The sequence below is a fragment of the Dendropsophus ebraccatus genome, unplaced genomic scaffold (genome assembly GCF_027789765.1).
Source record: "Dendropsophus ebraccatus isolate aDenEbr1 unplaced genomic scaffold, aDenEbr1.pat pat_scaffold_1794_ctg1, whole genome shotgun sequence".
Taxonomy (NCBI): domain Eukaryota; kingdom Metazoa; phylum Chordata; class Amphibia; order Anura; family Hylidae; genus Dendropsophus; species Dendropsophus ebraccatus.
The window spans coordinates 12,893-29,497 of record NW_027209224.1 but is presented as its reverse complement, the minus strand read 5'-3'; the positions used below and the strand labels follow the sequence as shown (position 1 = coordinate 29,497).

The following is a 16,605-nucleotide window of genomic DNA, read 5'->3' as shown; positions in this document are numbered from 1 at the left end:
CTATATAATCTCTAAACAGTAACCACTGTGTTTTGTGAAGGTCTCCTGATGATCCCAGGGATATATCTGGGTGAAACGCGTAGAGACTTGGATTGAGACAGAGATACTTGTTTATCGCAATTTTTTTCTGAAGTCTGGTTTCATCTTTATACATCTGGGCTAATCTATCCCTAAGTATACCAGTCTATCAGAGGGTCAACACCCTAGATTTGTTGTGAAGTGCCTATTTCATATGTGTAGAACACTTGTTTTAATACATTTTTTTACTTTTAATGCATATCTAATAAAAGTTAGATTTTATACGTGATTCTGGGAAATCAGTTATATATTTCCCCACGTATGTTTCAGATGACAGACTGTACATTGTTATGGAGCTCATTGAAGGCGCACCTCTGGGCGAACATTTAAAGTCTCTTAAGGAGAAAAAGCAGCAGTTTACAGAGGAACGGCTTTGGCACATTTTTATACAGGTAAACATGTAATACTAACGGCTAATGGGGCAGTCATCTATATCGGTTAGTTTTTTTGTTTGTTTTTTTAGCAAGCTACAGGGACAGATTATAGCAGTGAGCAGTGCAGGCCACAGGGACAGATTATAATGGGCAATGCAGGGTCCCAGCTAAGTGACAGCTGTTGCGTGACAGCTCAGTGATTGGCTAAGCGGGCCGTCACTCAGCTAAAAACCTGGAGACTCTGCTGAAGTGATGGCCTGCTTGTCCTATCACTGTTCCATCCTACAATGTGATTGGCTTAGCTGGCCGTCACTTACCTGGGACCCAACCCAAAGACACAGGTGGAGGACACCTGGGGAACCGTGGACAGGTAAAGTATGGTCTTTTTTATTATTCATTAGTAACCTGGTCTTGTCCCTGCATTTCCCATTACAATCTGCCCCCACAGCCTGCACTGCTCACTTACACTTTTATCTACACTTTGCTTTTCAGACACGCATACAAGTCATCAGAAAGACTATAGCACTATATTCTCACAGTGAAATGAAAATCCGCTGCCAGAATGGAGAGCTATAGACTTTATACTACAGATCAAGGTGGCACCTGGCATACTGGGAGATGTAGTTTCACGGGTGGCATCTTCACATATACAAAAACTTAGAAAGGAGCAACAGAGGCACCTAGAAGGGTGGGAGGGGGTATCAAAACTTAGAGGGGGGGTCATTAGGGCCAGGGGGTTTTAAACTTTTTTTTTTAGGGCATGCGTGGAAAGCCCCTTTAATAGATTGTGTATAGTTTTGAAGGATAATCAGAAGAAAATCACTTTGCTATTGCAAATACAAGTCTCTATAGATCCCATCTTCTTCATGGTTATGTGTCTTATGTTATGCTCTACATTTTTCTTTCAGTTATGCCTAGCACTGAGATATTTACATAAAGAAAAAAGGATTGTTCACAGAGACTTATCACCAAACAACATCATGCTGGGAGAAAAAGATAAAGTAACAGTCAGTAAGTATTCCGCAGAATCCAGCTATTTATTGTAAAACCTAGCAGCAGTAAATCAGGTACATACAATTATAGGAACCTTACATAACAGGGAATCTACCAGAACAGCCTTAAGAACCACACTATAGCAGCACATTTTATGGTGAGAACATGCTTACATAATTAGTGAAGAACATGCTTACATAACGAGTGACAAAACATCTAGGCAGGTGACAAAGCAGCTTGATGAAATGTGCAAATGAAAAGGTTACTTTCTGATAGAAATAGAGTATTGGGTCCCTGTTGCAGTCATCATATATTGATCATTTGTAGCCCATTTTGCCATTATCTCCAAAGTTGAAACACAATAAAAGGGAGGCTGTGTTTGGCAACCTTTGCGGAAGGAGTTGGGGACCCCTGATCATCCCTCGCTCTGCCTCTATTAGTGACAATAATCGCTGCTCACTGTGCAGAGGCCTCCTCCCCCCCCCCCCCCCCACACACACACACAGCACAAAGGGGGAACGAGATGTGCTATAGTGCTAAATCAGATCAGGGGGTTGGAAACTTAGATAGTCCTGCAGTTCCCGACAGAAACATTGGTGGCAGCAGAGAGGGCCATCTTACTGTTGTCAGTCAACAGAAGTGAAAATCTGAATAAAAAACTTTACATCTTTTTAAATAAAAGTATATTACAAAGAAATATAACTTTATTAAAGCAATATATTAAAAACAATTTTTAGTCTCCGGAGTACCCCTTCAGTATGTCTAATAGAAAAAGAGGTAACAAATGAACATTTTATCCTAAATCCACTTCTGAGTGTATCAGACTGATATTTAGTTCTCCTGAAATTGAGTTACAATACTTAAAAAACACCAACATCCATCTACTACCATCGACCCCTTGGTAGAAAACATATTACTCCTCAGGGCTTAATAATAGTTCCTAGGTGTTCCTAGTTTTAAGACAGGAAACACGAGTCAGAAAAAATCTTTTCGTATTGTGATAGCACATTGGGCTGTATTGTACAGGCCTGTAGCAAATACCATCACGTACTAAAAAAACTGATTATGGTGTGTGGTATTTGCAAAAAGTACATAATTACATTTGATAGAAGATGCCAGACTCCTGCTGATCTTAACAATATGTGGGCAAGACGAGATTCAAGAACACTGACAGGAACTGTGAAAATCATGGAGGAAATGTGAATAAAATCATAAAGTTTATAAACCTGCTCCATGCAGTGAGGGTTCAGAAGGTGGGCAGTGTGTCAGATATACATGTATATCTGAAGCAGAGACCTTGATGAAAAAACCACCGAGGTTGGAGAACAGATGGATTCAGTCAACCCCAATGGCATCAAGGAGAATTTAAATTTTAGATGTTATGATAAAAATGAAATGTTATGATAAAATGGAATAAGCAAACCTAAAAAAAAAACTTGGTGGTATAGCTATACAGTGAATTTTACACTTCATAGGCACGTAGGCAATAAATAAATAACAGGATCACATTTGCCTCTGAAACAGAAATGAGTAACTTTTTTTTAGTCAGAAGTCATAATACATAGTTCATAGTTTTGGTGGGTGGTGCAGATCCTGAGTGGTCTAAGGCTGCATGCGCACGTTCCGTAAAATTGTCTGTGGCTGCGGATCCGCGACCACGGACAATTTTAGGAACCATTAAAGTGAATGCAGCCATTCACATGATCCATGCCTCGACCCCCACCGCAAGCGGCACCACGAAAAAATGCACGGGTCGTGGGAATGAGGCCTAAGGCAAAGTGACCAGGCTGTATCTATAGTTAGGTTTTTAGAAAGGCAGTGTGTGTGGGGTGGATATGCTGGTCAGTTCCTCCAATGTGCAGATTTCTTTGCTTTGCCAAGCTATTGAGTGGAGGTTGTACCTTTTGGTACAATTTCTATCTTTATTGGTGACATTAGTGTCAGATTTTTTATTTTTGATAATTGCATGATGCAAAATACAAAATGATATACAGCATTGACCTGTTGTGTCTATTACAGAACTGTTCTTTACCCTATATTACAAACCTAGGTAGAGGTGGGTAGTGCTCAGGAAGAAGCCAGTCAGTTATAAAAACATAGAAGATTGTCAGCCAAAATAGATATATGTTTATCCCAGGCAAGTTTACATTTAGCCCAGCAGAACATGCGTTGACACACCTAGAATTTCATGTGTCTTTCCTGCAAAGTGCTTGTTTAGCTGCCCACTGCCACGAGTGCTGATAATTGATGCCTAAGACTTTCATCAGTAGAAAATATAAGGTCAGGCAGGGAGGACAAAGAGAGCTTACCACTCTGTCGTACATTTCCAGTAGGCATACCGAGACCCTGCAGGAGCAAAAATATCTATCCAGTATGTAGCCCTAGTCTTATTGCTCACTATTGTTAACCGTTAACTGTCTTACTTCACATCAAGATAATTTTTTTTTTTTTTTTTGCAACTGTGGGGTAGCGATCGTTTGTAACAACCTAATTCACTTGTATAAGTGATGGAGTTGCGTGATCAGGAATCGCCATGTAGCCCCAGCCTTAATGATACAACAGAAGTTAAAGTGTCACTGTCGTTATAACTTTCATAATCTAAATCAACAGTAGATGTGATATAAAGCAAGTTTGCAATATAAAGTAATTTTTTTGTTGTTGTTATCATGCTGTAAAACAAAGCCAGAAATCCAGAAATCCAGGTCCACTGTCCTGAAGGCAGATTTTCTGACTTGCGCTTGTTGAAAAAAACTTAGTGTGACTAAACACAGGAATTCCGGCCAGTACAGAGAGTCATGGCTCAATATGTCCACCAGTCACATGATTGCCTTCTCTCTGTGGCCGCTCAGATGGTCTAGGATACACAGGACTTCCTGTTTCCTGACTGTTTCCTGTGTTTTGAGAAAAAAAGTCAGAAAACAGGAAGTGCCAAGTTTTCCATGATAACTAAAAAAAACAATGAATGTAAATTGCAAACTTGCTTTATATCTACTGTTGCTTTAGATTTTGAAAAGAGAAGATGGAGACCGCACTTCCAAAAAAGAGTTCACACTTTATTCACACCAGATGCAACGTTTCGGCTCAATGTGTAGCCTTTCTCAAGCAGTGATACAAAATGCTCCAAGAGCTCAGTATATATACATGTGTGCATGATTATAGTTCATCAAACAATTAATTCATAGAGATATAAACAAAGTAAAATACAAGTGATCTAGTATCGTGTAAGGTTCCAAAATCAAAGTGATAAGCAAGCAAGGTGAAAAGAGGTCCTAATCAGATAGTTTACAGTGTTGGCCTGCTGTTATACTCTCTGAGCCCTTATGACTAATCCTGGACACAATCCAGCCCCTCTCCCTTTGGTACTGGTCCTCCTGCCTTAGTTGTTTTTACATTTATTTATATGTACTTTATTCAACCCCAACTTGGTTAATTTCCCAATTCCCCATTTATATTCCCCTTCTCATTTATTATTTTGCAACTTTTATTATCTTTTGCGATATACTGATCCATACACGCTATGACAATGGTAGTAAGGGCTATCTTCCCTTTACTAATATGGCGTCATCAGATTCTGTGGCTGTTATGGGCATGCCCGCGCCGCTGTCAGCTTGAGGACTGCCCGACGCATGCGCCTGTGATCACACCGATCATGTGATACACTCAGGTCACATGATCTGGTACTAGGTGATCCGGACACCATGCGCTGTGGGTGACGTCATCAGCGGGCGACGCCGGCGCTCCCGGACACGCCGCCTCATGTGGATTCCCTGCTCTGGTGTGATGTATGTATAACTTGTTTTATTTACTATTTGTTGCACAGCTGTTTGTATTACACCTAATCATGTCATTTGTTGTTACTTCACATTATTCCTAACATGATCATTGCTGTAAACTATCTGATTAGGACCTCTTTTCACCTTGCTTGCTTATCACTTTGATTTTGGAACCTTACACGATACTAGATCACTTGTATTTTACTTTGTTTATATCTCTATGAATTAATTGTTTGATGAACTATAATCATGCACACATGTATATATACTGAGCTCTTGGAGCATTTTGTATCACTGCTTGAGAAAGGCTACACATTGAGCCGAAACGTTGCATCTGGTGTGAATAAAGTGTGAAACTCTTTTTTGGAAGTGCGGTCTCCATCTTCTCTTTGGACATTCTATACGAACCTGGGTCCGGTTTGGTGAGACGTGCACCCGCACATATATGTTTTTCTGGTGCTGCTGAACATTTTTTTCAATTTTTTTTTCAATTTAGATTTTGAAAGTTATAACGACGGTGATCAGATGACACGCTTTTACACAGTTTATTATAAAAGCAAAATACAACAACTTTTAACATATGAAAATAAAAAGTAAATTGAATTAAATGACAGCAGTAAAAGGTGATAACAGACAAGGTGCCATAAAGAGACCGTGGATAAATGTGGTTAAAAAAAATAGCCCACAATTCTGTGTGTGAATCTTAGGTTTTGTTCCTGCACATTATTTTGAACCACAAACGTCTGAAAAAATGCACAAAAAGCCAAAACGTCTGAAAGAACTGTAGGAACACATATGTATAGAAGTAAATGTCAAAAAATATGGACCAATTAAAGAGATGAGCGAACCCCGAGCATGCTCGAGTCGATCCGAACCCGAACTTTCGGCATTTGATTAGCGGTGGCTGCTGAACTTGGATAAAGCCCTAAGGCTATGTGGAAATCATGGATATAGTCATTGGCTGTATCCATGTTTTCCAGACAACCTTAGAGCTTTATCCAAGCTTAGCAGTCCCAGCTAATCAAATACCGAACGTTCAGGTTCGGATCGACTCGAACCCGAACCCGGTTCGCTAATCTCTAACCAATTTACATAGTGGAAACATTACCTGAGTTTTTTCTGCTGGATCTCACAATCTGCTATAATATGTGGGATCCATCCACATGAGTGTCTATCTAACATTACAATGACAATTCCCCCATTTTGCCACTGCATGGTGCTGTTGTTCTACTTATATACTATTGTACAGTTTTTGTATGATTTTAGAGAATATGCTCAGTATAGCTTAGTAATATACAATTCCTCAGTCCTTTAATTAGTTTGATGTGTTCCTAGATGAGGTTTAGCTTTTATTTTTAGCCCTGCTATTCTTAAGCTTACACAACACCTTTTTACTATGCACTGTAAGGACGCACTGAGCTTATAGAAGGGGTCCTTCAAGGAAAGCAAATGTTTGTGCTGCAGATGTATTTGCAGTAAGAGCTGGTTGGGCATCTAAGGGGCCTGCAAAGGTGTTTTCTGTTCGATTTGCCAGTGGCAAACTGTATATGTTTTAAAACGTACCTGTCAGCATGACAGCTTAGGGAGCAGCAGCAAATTCCTCTCTTCGGGTCATTTCGGCTCTCTGTGGATATGTGCCAATGAGACCGTGTTGCACGGGATTTCCATTGGATCAGAATGGGGGTCAGTCCAATGATGTGGTTCCACATGCTCTCCAGAGGTCTACCAGGAGAGGTGAGGCAAACATATGGCAAGTTTAGTGTATGAGTCCTATTAATTAGATTATAGCACATGTAGGGAACTCGCCTGGGGTTGTAAGGTTGTCTTGGCAACCCACTTCCCCAGTGTGAACTGTGTCTCTTCACGCCAACTAGACATTTGACCAACCCTTTAAATTTAACAAAAAAAAAAAACCAATTCAACCTGACAAATCGATGTGCCCAATATTTTTACAAGCAAACTGATGAATTTTCTCTTGCCAAATTTATAAAATCACAGGGCACAGGTCTAATGCTGCATGTCTATGCTGGTTGCTTGTGACTGACTAACTATTAAAGGGAATCTGTCAGCTGTAATTCACGTCCCAAACTGTTGACACTGTTAGATAGCAGTTATGTCAAGGAGACACGTTTCATTTCATATGTCCATCTGTGCTTCAAGGGTGAGAGAATGTTTTATTCCCTGCTATAAAGAGTCAAAGAGGGCTTTCCTGAGCTCCTGAATAGCTGCAAGCTGTAATGCCTCCTCTCCCCCTGCTTATTGATTCCTGGAAGCAGGTATGCTTGGGGGAGTTAGGTATAGAGTGGGAATCAGGAGGTGTTACAGCTACTGCTGCACTTCAGGAGCTCAGGAAAGCCTCTTTGACTCTTTTGTACTATAAAATACGAGCATTTTGCTACCTTCCGAAAGCACAGCTGGATATATGAAAAGTAGCATGTGTCTCCATGATCTAAGAGCTATCTAAGGGTATGTTAAGGGTAAGGGTAATTCAGGCAGAATTCCACAGCGGAACTTTCCGCTGCAGAATCCCGCCTGTCTCAGTGTGATCAGGGATTTCAACCAACATGTTTACAAGTTATACTGAATCAGTTCCCACAAAGTTATATATCAATCTACTTAGTTCTTTCTGCTCTATAACATGATGACAATACATTAGATAATATTGTCACGGTGACAGGTTTCCTTTAAGGGTCCTTTAACACGTACAGATAAATCGCTTAACCTCATAACGACCACGGGCGTATATTCACGCCCTGAGGTCGTTAAGGGAGTTCAGAGGGGGCCGCGCGGCGACCCCGCTCTGAACCGCCGCGATCCCGGGTGCTGCTTGTCGCCCGGGACTGCGGCTATTAGCAGGCATGGTCCGATCGCCGTGCCCGCTAATTATCTTTTCGAATGCAGCCTTCAAAGTTGACAGCTGCATTTGAAAAGCAGCTTTTCCACATCCCTGGTGTCTAGTGGGGGGGATCGCCCCACTGCGACGTAATTGCAGAGGAGCGATTCCTGCATCTGACATGGGCCGGGGTCTGTGGCGTAATGGCCCTGATCCCGGCTCGGCCCTCTATTGTTTTCGGCTGCAGCAGCCTGATGTATCTCATTGATCTGTGCAGTATAACTATACTGCTTAGATCTCAATGAGAGATCAATGTACTTATACTAGAAGTCCCCCAGGGGGGATTCTAGTATAAGTGTAAAAAAAAAGAAAATGTTTTATTATAAATAAAAAATCCCCTCCCCTAATAAAAGTTTGAATCACCCCCCTATTTCCATTTTATAAATGGAATAAACCTGTATGGTATTGCCGCGTGCGTATTTGCACAAACTATTAATTTATTTCATTCCTGATTTCGCAAGGTAAACGGCGTAAGCGCAAAAAAATCCCAAAGTACAAAATTGCATATTTTTTAACGCATCAAATCCAGAAAAATTTTTAATAAAAAGTGATCAAAAAGTCGCATATGCTCAATCAAGGTACCGATAGAAAGTAAAGATCATGGCGCAAAAAAATGACACCTCACACAGCTCCATAGACCAAAGGATAAAAGCGTTATAAGCCTGGGAATAGAGCGATTTTAAGGAACATATGTTTCTTAAAAATGGTTTGAATTTTTTACAGGCCATCAGATAATATAAAAGTTATACATGTTACAAATCGTTGTAATCGTAACGACATGAGGAACATGCATAACAAGACAGTTTTACCCCAGGGTGAGCGGCGTAAAATCAAATACCCCCCAAATTTAAAAAAAGGGTTTTTTTTTCCAATTTCACCACATTTAATTTGGCTCAGGTTTTGCAGTGTACTTTATGCAAAAATAAAGCCTGTCATTGCAAAGTACAATTAGTGGTGCAAAAATAAGGGCTCATGTGAAAAAATGCTATGGCCTTTTAAGCACAAGGAGGAAAAAGCGAAAACACAAAAATTTAAATTGGTCCGGTCCTTAAGGGGTTAAGGTGCATGTGTAGGATATTACGGCAAAATGGGCTATAATCCAGCTCAGGGGTGTTGCTAAAAAACACGGCGGGAAGGAAACACAGAAATTTATCCCAGTCTTAGACTAGCCTCTTTGACCCCACAAGCATAATTTCTGAAAACAGCGGCATGTGTCTTTTATTATCAGCTGCACAAAAGTACCAGCAGCTTGGGGGGGGGGGGGTATTCACGATACCTGTCCTACGCTTGTGTGTTTTACTCTAGTCACTTCAGTTAGACTGAGCTGCAGTACCACACACAACCAGAGGATTGTTGTTTTTTAAAGAAAACAGCTCATTTTTTTCTGTCTTCTTTCAGAAATAATGCCACTCACATCCCCTTTCTGTGTCTGTTTGTAATTGAAATACTAAGCAGATGGTTACATCAGGAACCCTGGGCTGTTATACAGAGTTCTGCTAAGGCATTTCTGCTTTTGCTTCCAGCCAGACCCGTAGTTTGCCTTTAATCACTAGTAGAGATGAGCAAACCGGGTTCGGGTTCAAGTCGATCCGAACCCGAACGTTCGGCATTTGATTAGCTGGGGCTGCTGAACTTGTATAAAGCTCTAAGGTTGTCTGGAAAACATGGATACAGCCAATGACTATATCCATGTTTTCCACGTAGCCATAGGGCTTTATCCAACTTCAGCAGCCCCCGCTAATCAAACGCCGAAAGTTCGGGTTCGGATCGACTCGAGCATGCTCAAGGTTCGCTCATCTCTAATCACTAGTTTAAGTTCAGGAGATATCGGTTCTCATGCCTCTGCGCATTATTTCTATAAAATCTTATATTTGCTGTATGCTAACTCATTTGAAAACATCTAATTATAGCAAACTATCAAAACATATAGAAGTGAACATGCTGGTGGAGAAAGCTGCAGAGCTGACTGGGATTTCTTCTCTCTTATTAATATGGGAAATGCTTATTAAAATGCATAGCAACTGGTACATTAGTAGGTGTTAAAAATACACAGATGGCACTTTACTAAAACGTGCAAATGGAACAGACAAAACTCCACAGCTACTGGAATGTAAATTGATTGTTTTACTCTATAAATAGATGCTTAACTTTTTTGGTGGGTACATAGTAATATTAACTATAATTGTTATTTTGTAGCTGACTTTGGCCTTGCCAAACAGAAGCAGGAAAACAGCAAGCTAACCTCTATTGTTGGAACTATCCTGTACTCCTGGTAAGCTATCTACTGTTCATTAGCTATTGTGATAATCCAAGTTGTCAGTGTTGTGTGGCTCAGTGTTCAGCATCATCGCCTTGCAGTGCTGAGGACCTGGGTTCAACTACATAGAGTTTGTTTTGCTCTCCCTTCTTCCTTCCACAAGAACCATATTGATAAGTTAATTTGGATTTTAGATTGTACGCCCTATTAAGAACAGTGAGTAATACAAGTTCTGTAGATTACTGCAAAATATGCACATGCTGTAGAAAAGGAAGTATTACATTATTTTATGCAATACTTTATTGAATGTAGGCTTCAAAGATGATTACAGTGAAGTACAGTATTTCTCACATTTACCCAGGAGCTCCTGCCAGAGGGTTTTACCTAGGGACCTATACAAATTTTTACAGTGTAAAAACCTGTCATTCATAGGCGGGCTCAGACTGACCCACAGAGGAGCAGGGGAAATCCCTAATGGGTTGCCAATAGTAAACAACTACTGGACACTAGAGCTGAGAAGGGAATAGTTAGACTTGTACAGGTAAATATATTATATATATCTGGAAAGGACAAATTCAAATCAAAGTCTCAAATCTTAGTACATCCTAGAGTGAGACAGAATGGAAAACAAAATAAGCAACATCTTTGTTCAAATAAATCCATCAAGAAAATCCAAAACATATTGCTTCCAATATAATGCTTTACTTTACCTAACCATAGCCTGATTTTTTTTTTAAAGGAGTTGTTCGCCAAAAAAAAAAAATCTTTCAAATCATCTGGTGCCAGAAAGTGCCAAAGATTTGTTATTTACTTCTATTAAAAAAATCTCAAGTCTTCCAGTACATTAGCTGCTGTATGTTCTTCAGGATGTGGTATATTGTCTCCAGTCTGGAGAGCTGGAGAGGTTTTCAATTGGGATTTGCTATTTCTCTGGAGAGTTCCTGACATGGACAGAGGTGGCAGCAAAGAGCACTGTGTCAGACTGGAGAGAATATACCACTTCCTGCAAGACATATAGCAGCTGATAAGTACTGGACAACTGGCATTTTCTGGCACCAGTTGAACAACATGACAGCTGCATCCGATTACTGGACGCAGCTTATCCCTGGTGTCTAGTGTCCCGGAGGAGCGATCTAGTGTCCCGGAGGAGCGATCTCCGTACCTGCTGCTGGCCGGGGACCTCTCCAAAATGACGCTGTCCCCGGCTCGGCACTCGTTTGTTTTCGGCTGCAGCAGCCGAAATCAAACGAGTGCCGATCTCATTGATCTTTGCTGTATAAGTATACAGCAAAGATCTCAATGAGAGATCAAAGCTTATTGTTATAAGTAAAAAGCCCCCTCCCCTAATAAAAGTATAAATCACCCCCCTTTTCCCAGGTTTTAAATAAAAGTAAATAAATAAATAAATAAACATGTTTGGTATCGCCGCGTCCGTAATCGCCCGAACTATTAATTAATCACATTCCTGATCTCGCACGGTAAACGGCGTCAGCGCAAAAAAAAAATTGTGCATTTTTGGTCGCATCAAATCCAGAAAAAAAGTAATAAAAAGCGATCAAAAAGTCGTATATGCGCAATCAAGGTACCGATAGAAAGTAAACATCATGGCGCCAAAAAATGACACCTCACACAGCCCCATAGACCAAAGGATAAAAGCGTTATAAGCCTGGGAATAGAGCGATTTTAAGGAACGTATATTTGTTAACAATGGTTTGAATTTTTTACCGGCCATCAGATACAAGAAAAGTTATACATGTTATATATCGTTTTAATTGTAACGACTTGAGGAACATGCATAACAAGTCAGTTTTACCCCAGGGTGAATGGCGTAAAAACACAGTCCCCCCAAATAAAAGAAATGCGTTTTTTTTGTTTAATTTTACCACACTTTGAATTTTTTTCCTGGTTTCGCAGTGTACTTTATGCAAAAATTCAGCCTGTCATTGCAAAGTACAATTAGTGACGCAAAAAATAAGGGCTCATGTGGGTTTCTAGGTGGAAATCAATAGTACAGGCGATTTTAAGAAACTTTGTAATTGGGTTTATTAGCCGAAAAATTTATTTTTTTCATGAAAAAGCAGTTTGAATCTCTCCCCCCTGTCTTCATGGTTTTCCTATGGAGAGAGGGAAATGAGGCACCAAAACAGGACAACAAAGAGTTAATTTACAGCAACATCACCAGCTCTCTCCTCTGACAGTCACCACTGACCTCTCTGACCTCTTAATAGCTCCCCCATTGAGGAATCCTTTGTTTTCTGCTCTCTGCTGCCCACTAATCTCACTCCTTCCTCCTCCCCCCCTCCCCTCTTCATAGCACAGACAGGATGCGACTGATAAAAAAAAACAGTCGAGAGTTCCTGATTGTGAGCAGTGGATGACAGAAAGGAGAGGAGGGGGGACCTGGGAAAAGGCTTTTTAAATGCAGATAATGTCATATTTGCCTAATAAACCCAATTACGAAGATTTTATTAAAATTGCCTGGACTATTAATTTCTGAAAAAAAAAATTATTAACGACCGTGACTCTTTAACCCCTTAACGACATCGGGCGTAAGTATATGCCCCCGCAGGGTGGGCTTTAACGCAAACGGGCAAATACTTATGCCCGATGTTTCCCCGATCGCTGTGTGTTCACACACAGCGGTCGGGGAAGATGGCCTGCTATAATGTATAGCAGGCCATCTCTGCTCGTCGGCACGGGGGGTGATTAGATCAGCATATAGCAGCTGAAAACAGCTTTCCGGGTCATCGTTGACCCGGTGACCCGGACAGCAATGGCGATTGGTGCTGTCCGAGACAGCACCAATCACCATTAGTGTCCCCACCAAAGATGGCGCCCATGCCACCCCCACGATCGCCGTGATAGGCCGGCCAGTACCGGCCAGCCCATCATGGCGATCAAACTGTAAAAAAAACTGTTTTGTCGCGTTCTGCACCCCTCAGCTAGGTAGCTGAGGGGTGCAGAACAGGTGTGTGTGATGCAGGTGTACCATACTCACCTGATCTGGACGTCCGGAGCGACGATCTGCGGTCCGCGCCGTCCTCGCGTCTTCATCGCTTCACTTCCGGGTTCGGTCGTCCAGCGTCGGAAATCTTCGTAATCGCTCCGGTCCTCGTGTTCGGCGGGCCTCGGTAATCTCCGGCAGCGTCGCTCTACCGTCCCCTAGCGGCTGATCAGTGAATATCATTCACTGATCAGTTGCTTTGGGTTAAAAAGATTATTATTATTTTTTTTTTTTCCAATTTTTTTTTCTTTTTTTGCGCCCTAACGCCGCTGAGTGCTGATCAGCATCGCCCGTAAGTGCGCCGCTGATCAGCAACTCCTCCTTTTTGGCGTAGGGGCGTTTTCCCCCCCTATATCCTACCCCCACTGTCTGCTGATAAGTGCGGCATTTAGCAGCAGCTCCTTTCTTTGGCGAAGGGATATTTTTTCTTACTTTTAAAAAAACACGTAAAAAAACACTACACTACACCACACTACATGGAATAAAGTTTTACACTACACCACTACACATTTACATACCCCATATACCAATCCCCGTATAAAGATGGCCCCCAAGGTGTTTTTGGTGTCGGACGCATACGTTATTATTGCCTCCGACACTGAAACAGCCAGTGAGGATGAATGGGGGATCCTTCTTTCCTCCATTCATCCTCATCATCCTCATCATCCAGTGACGTGTCTGGGGGGTAGCGTAGCGTACGCTGCCCCCCCAGACACATCTTTTCCGCCAGTACTGTCCCAATAAGAGATGACGGTATGGCGTGAAATTCTCCAAACTCTGTGAGAGTACCTCAGGGTACACTTACAGATTTAGGGTACGTGCACACTGCGGAATGGCGAAGGATAATTCTTTGTGCATTCCGCAGCTGGCACCCGCCGGCGGACTGATGGAGGCGAGCGTCTCCACCCGTGTCATAGACTCCATTCTATGCACGGGCAGATTCCGTCGTCCGTCCAAAGAATGAACACATTGGACAGAGGGCAGAATCCGCCCGTGCATATAATGGAGTGTGACACAAGCGGAGACGCGCGCCTCCATCAGTCCGCCGGCGGGTGCCAGCTGCGGAATGCACAAAGGGTTATCCTTCGCCATTCCGCAGTGTGTACGTACCCTTAGAGTGTATGAAGGAAGGGACACCCAATACCAGCCCCCAGATGCCACCCCCCCCCCATCCTCGGAGTTAGTGGTAAGATTGTACGGGAACTGATCTTCCCACTGCTGGATAAAAGTTACCTCCTGTATGGGGATAACTTTTATACCAGCACCCCCTCTTTCGGTCCCTCGCTGCCCGAGCTACTGTAGCTTGCGACACGATCCATAAATATCAGAAGCAGTAATAGAGCCCTAATATTTAGCAGCCATGGAGCGGACCCAGCGCTTCTGGATATGAAGGACCCCGTATCGCACCAGGACAACATTTTCCAGGTGACGTCCCCCACACTGGAAAACAGGAGACCCCAGAAGAAGTGCAGACTGTGGCGTAACAGGGGGATCAGGAAGGACACCATTTTCCAGTGTGACACCTGTCCTGATCCCCCCGGCCTCTGCATACTGGATCGCTTCAAGGCGTACCACACGTCACCGGAGTTTTACATTATCTAAATTCTGTCCCTTATTCCTATTTCAGGGGTCACGTTGATCCAGGGATTATTCTGATCGCCATTATGGAGTCGGGAAGGAATTTTTTCCCTGTGATGAGGCTACTATCGTCTGCCTTACGAGGGTTTTTTTGCCTTCCTCTGGATCAACACAGGTTGAATTTGATGGACACCTGTCATTTTCAACCTTATAAACTAATAATTGGCCTAATAGCCCCAAATAAATTAGAATTGTCCCTTTTCCCCAGCTAAATAGGTATGGCCGCCATTCCCATTAGAGGATGCCATGATGCAATTACAAAGCCTCTGTGCGGCCAGGACAGTAAAAACACCCCACAAGTGACCCCATTCTGGAAACTACACCCCATAAGGAATCTAACGAGGGGGGCAGTGGGGATATGGCCCCCTGGTGACGGCCACATTTGGGCCGTGAAAATGAAAAATTGTATTTTTATTTTCATGGCACATGTTCCACTTATGTGCCCGTCACCAGTGGGGTCCATATGCTCACTGTACCCCTTGTTGGATTCCTTATGGGGTGTAGTTTCCAGAATGGGGTCACTTGTGGGGGGTTTCTACTGTCCTGGCAGCACAGGAGCTTTGTAATTGCGACATGGCCTCCATCCTCCATTCCAGCCTCTAAATGGCGCTCTGTCCCTTTGGTGGCTTGCCCTCTGCCCATATGCCACTTTATATCCACATGTGGGGTATTTTCGTACTCAGGGGAAATTACCCTACACGTTTTGTGTTCACTTTCTTTTTTAACCCCTTGTGGAAAAGGAAAAAATCAAGGCTAGACCAACATTTAGTGTAAAAAATGTTTAATTTTTACACTAAATCATTGGTCTTGTCTTGATTTTTTCATTTTCACAAGGGGTTTAAAAGATAAAAAAAAACACTAAATGTGTAGAGCAATTTCCCCTGAGTACGGAAATACCCCACATGTGGACATAAAGCGCCATGAGGGTGCAGGGTAAGCCTCCAAAGGGAAGGAGCGCCATTTGGCTTTTTGAGGCTGGATTTGGCTGGAATGGATTTTGAGGGGCCATGTTGCATTTTAAAAGGCCCCCTGTGTTGCCAAGGACAGTTGAACCCCCCCACAAGTGACCCCTATTATGGAAACTACACCCCTCAGGGAATGTAACAAGGGGTGTAGTGAGCATATGGACCCCACTGGTGACGGGCACAAATGTGGAACAATATGGCGTGAAAATGAAATATTACATTTTTTACACTATAATGTTGGTTTAGCCTTAAATTTTTCATTTTCACAAGGGGTTAAAAGAGAAAAAAACACACAAAATGTGTAGAGCAATTCCCCTTGAGTCCGTAAATACCTCACATGTGGACATAAAGCGCCATGTGGGCGCAGGGCAAGCCTCCGAAGGGAAGGAGCGCCATTTGGATTTTGAAGGCTGGATTTGGCCAGAATGGATGATGAACGCCATGTCACATTTACAGAGCTCTCGAGCTGCCAAAACACTGGAAACCCCCCACAACCCCCCATTCTGGAAACTACACCCCTCAAGGAATCTAACAAGGGGTGCAGTGAGGATATGGACCCCTTGATGACGGGCACATTTGTGCCGTGAAAGTGAAAAAATGAAATTTTTCCCTTTCACGTCACATTGTTCC

At 42.4% G+C, this 16,605-nt stretch overlaps 1 protein-coding gene across 1 annotated transcript in view; it reads left to right on the top strand.

Annotated features, from left to right (window-relative positions):
* Positions 1–348: 348 nt before the first annotated feature.
* The window catches only part of LOC138775583 (serine/threonine-protein kinase Nek10-like), a gene marked incomplete at both ends in the record, with an annotated part of 28,601 nt that continues 12,344 nt past the window's right edge, over positions 349–16,605 (top strand). Inside the window, 3 exons of the mRNA XM_069955975.1 lie at positions 349–470; positions 1,361–1,463; positions 10,308–10,383. Of these exons, the coding sequence (XP_069812076.1) occupies positions 349–470; positions 1,361–1,463; positions 10,308–10,383 (301 nt within the window). The remainder of the gene's footprint in view (positions 471–1,360; positions 1,464–10,307; positions 10,384–16,605) is intronic.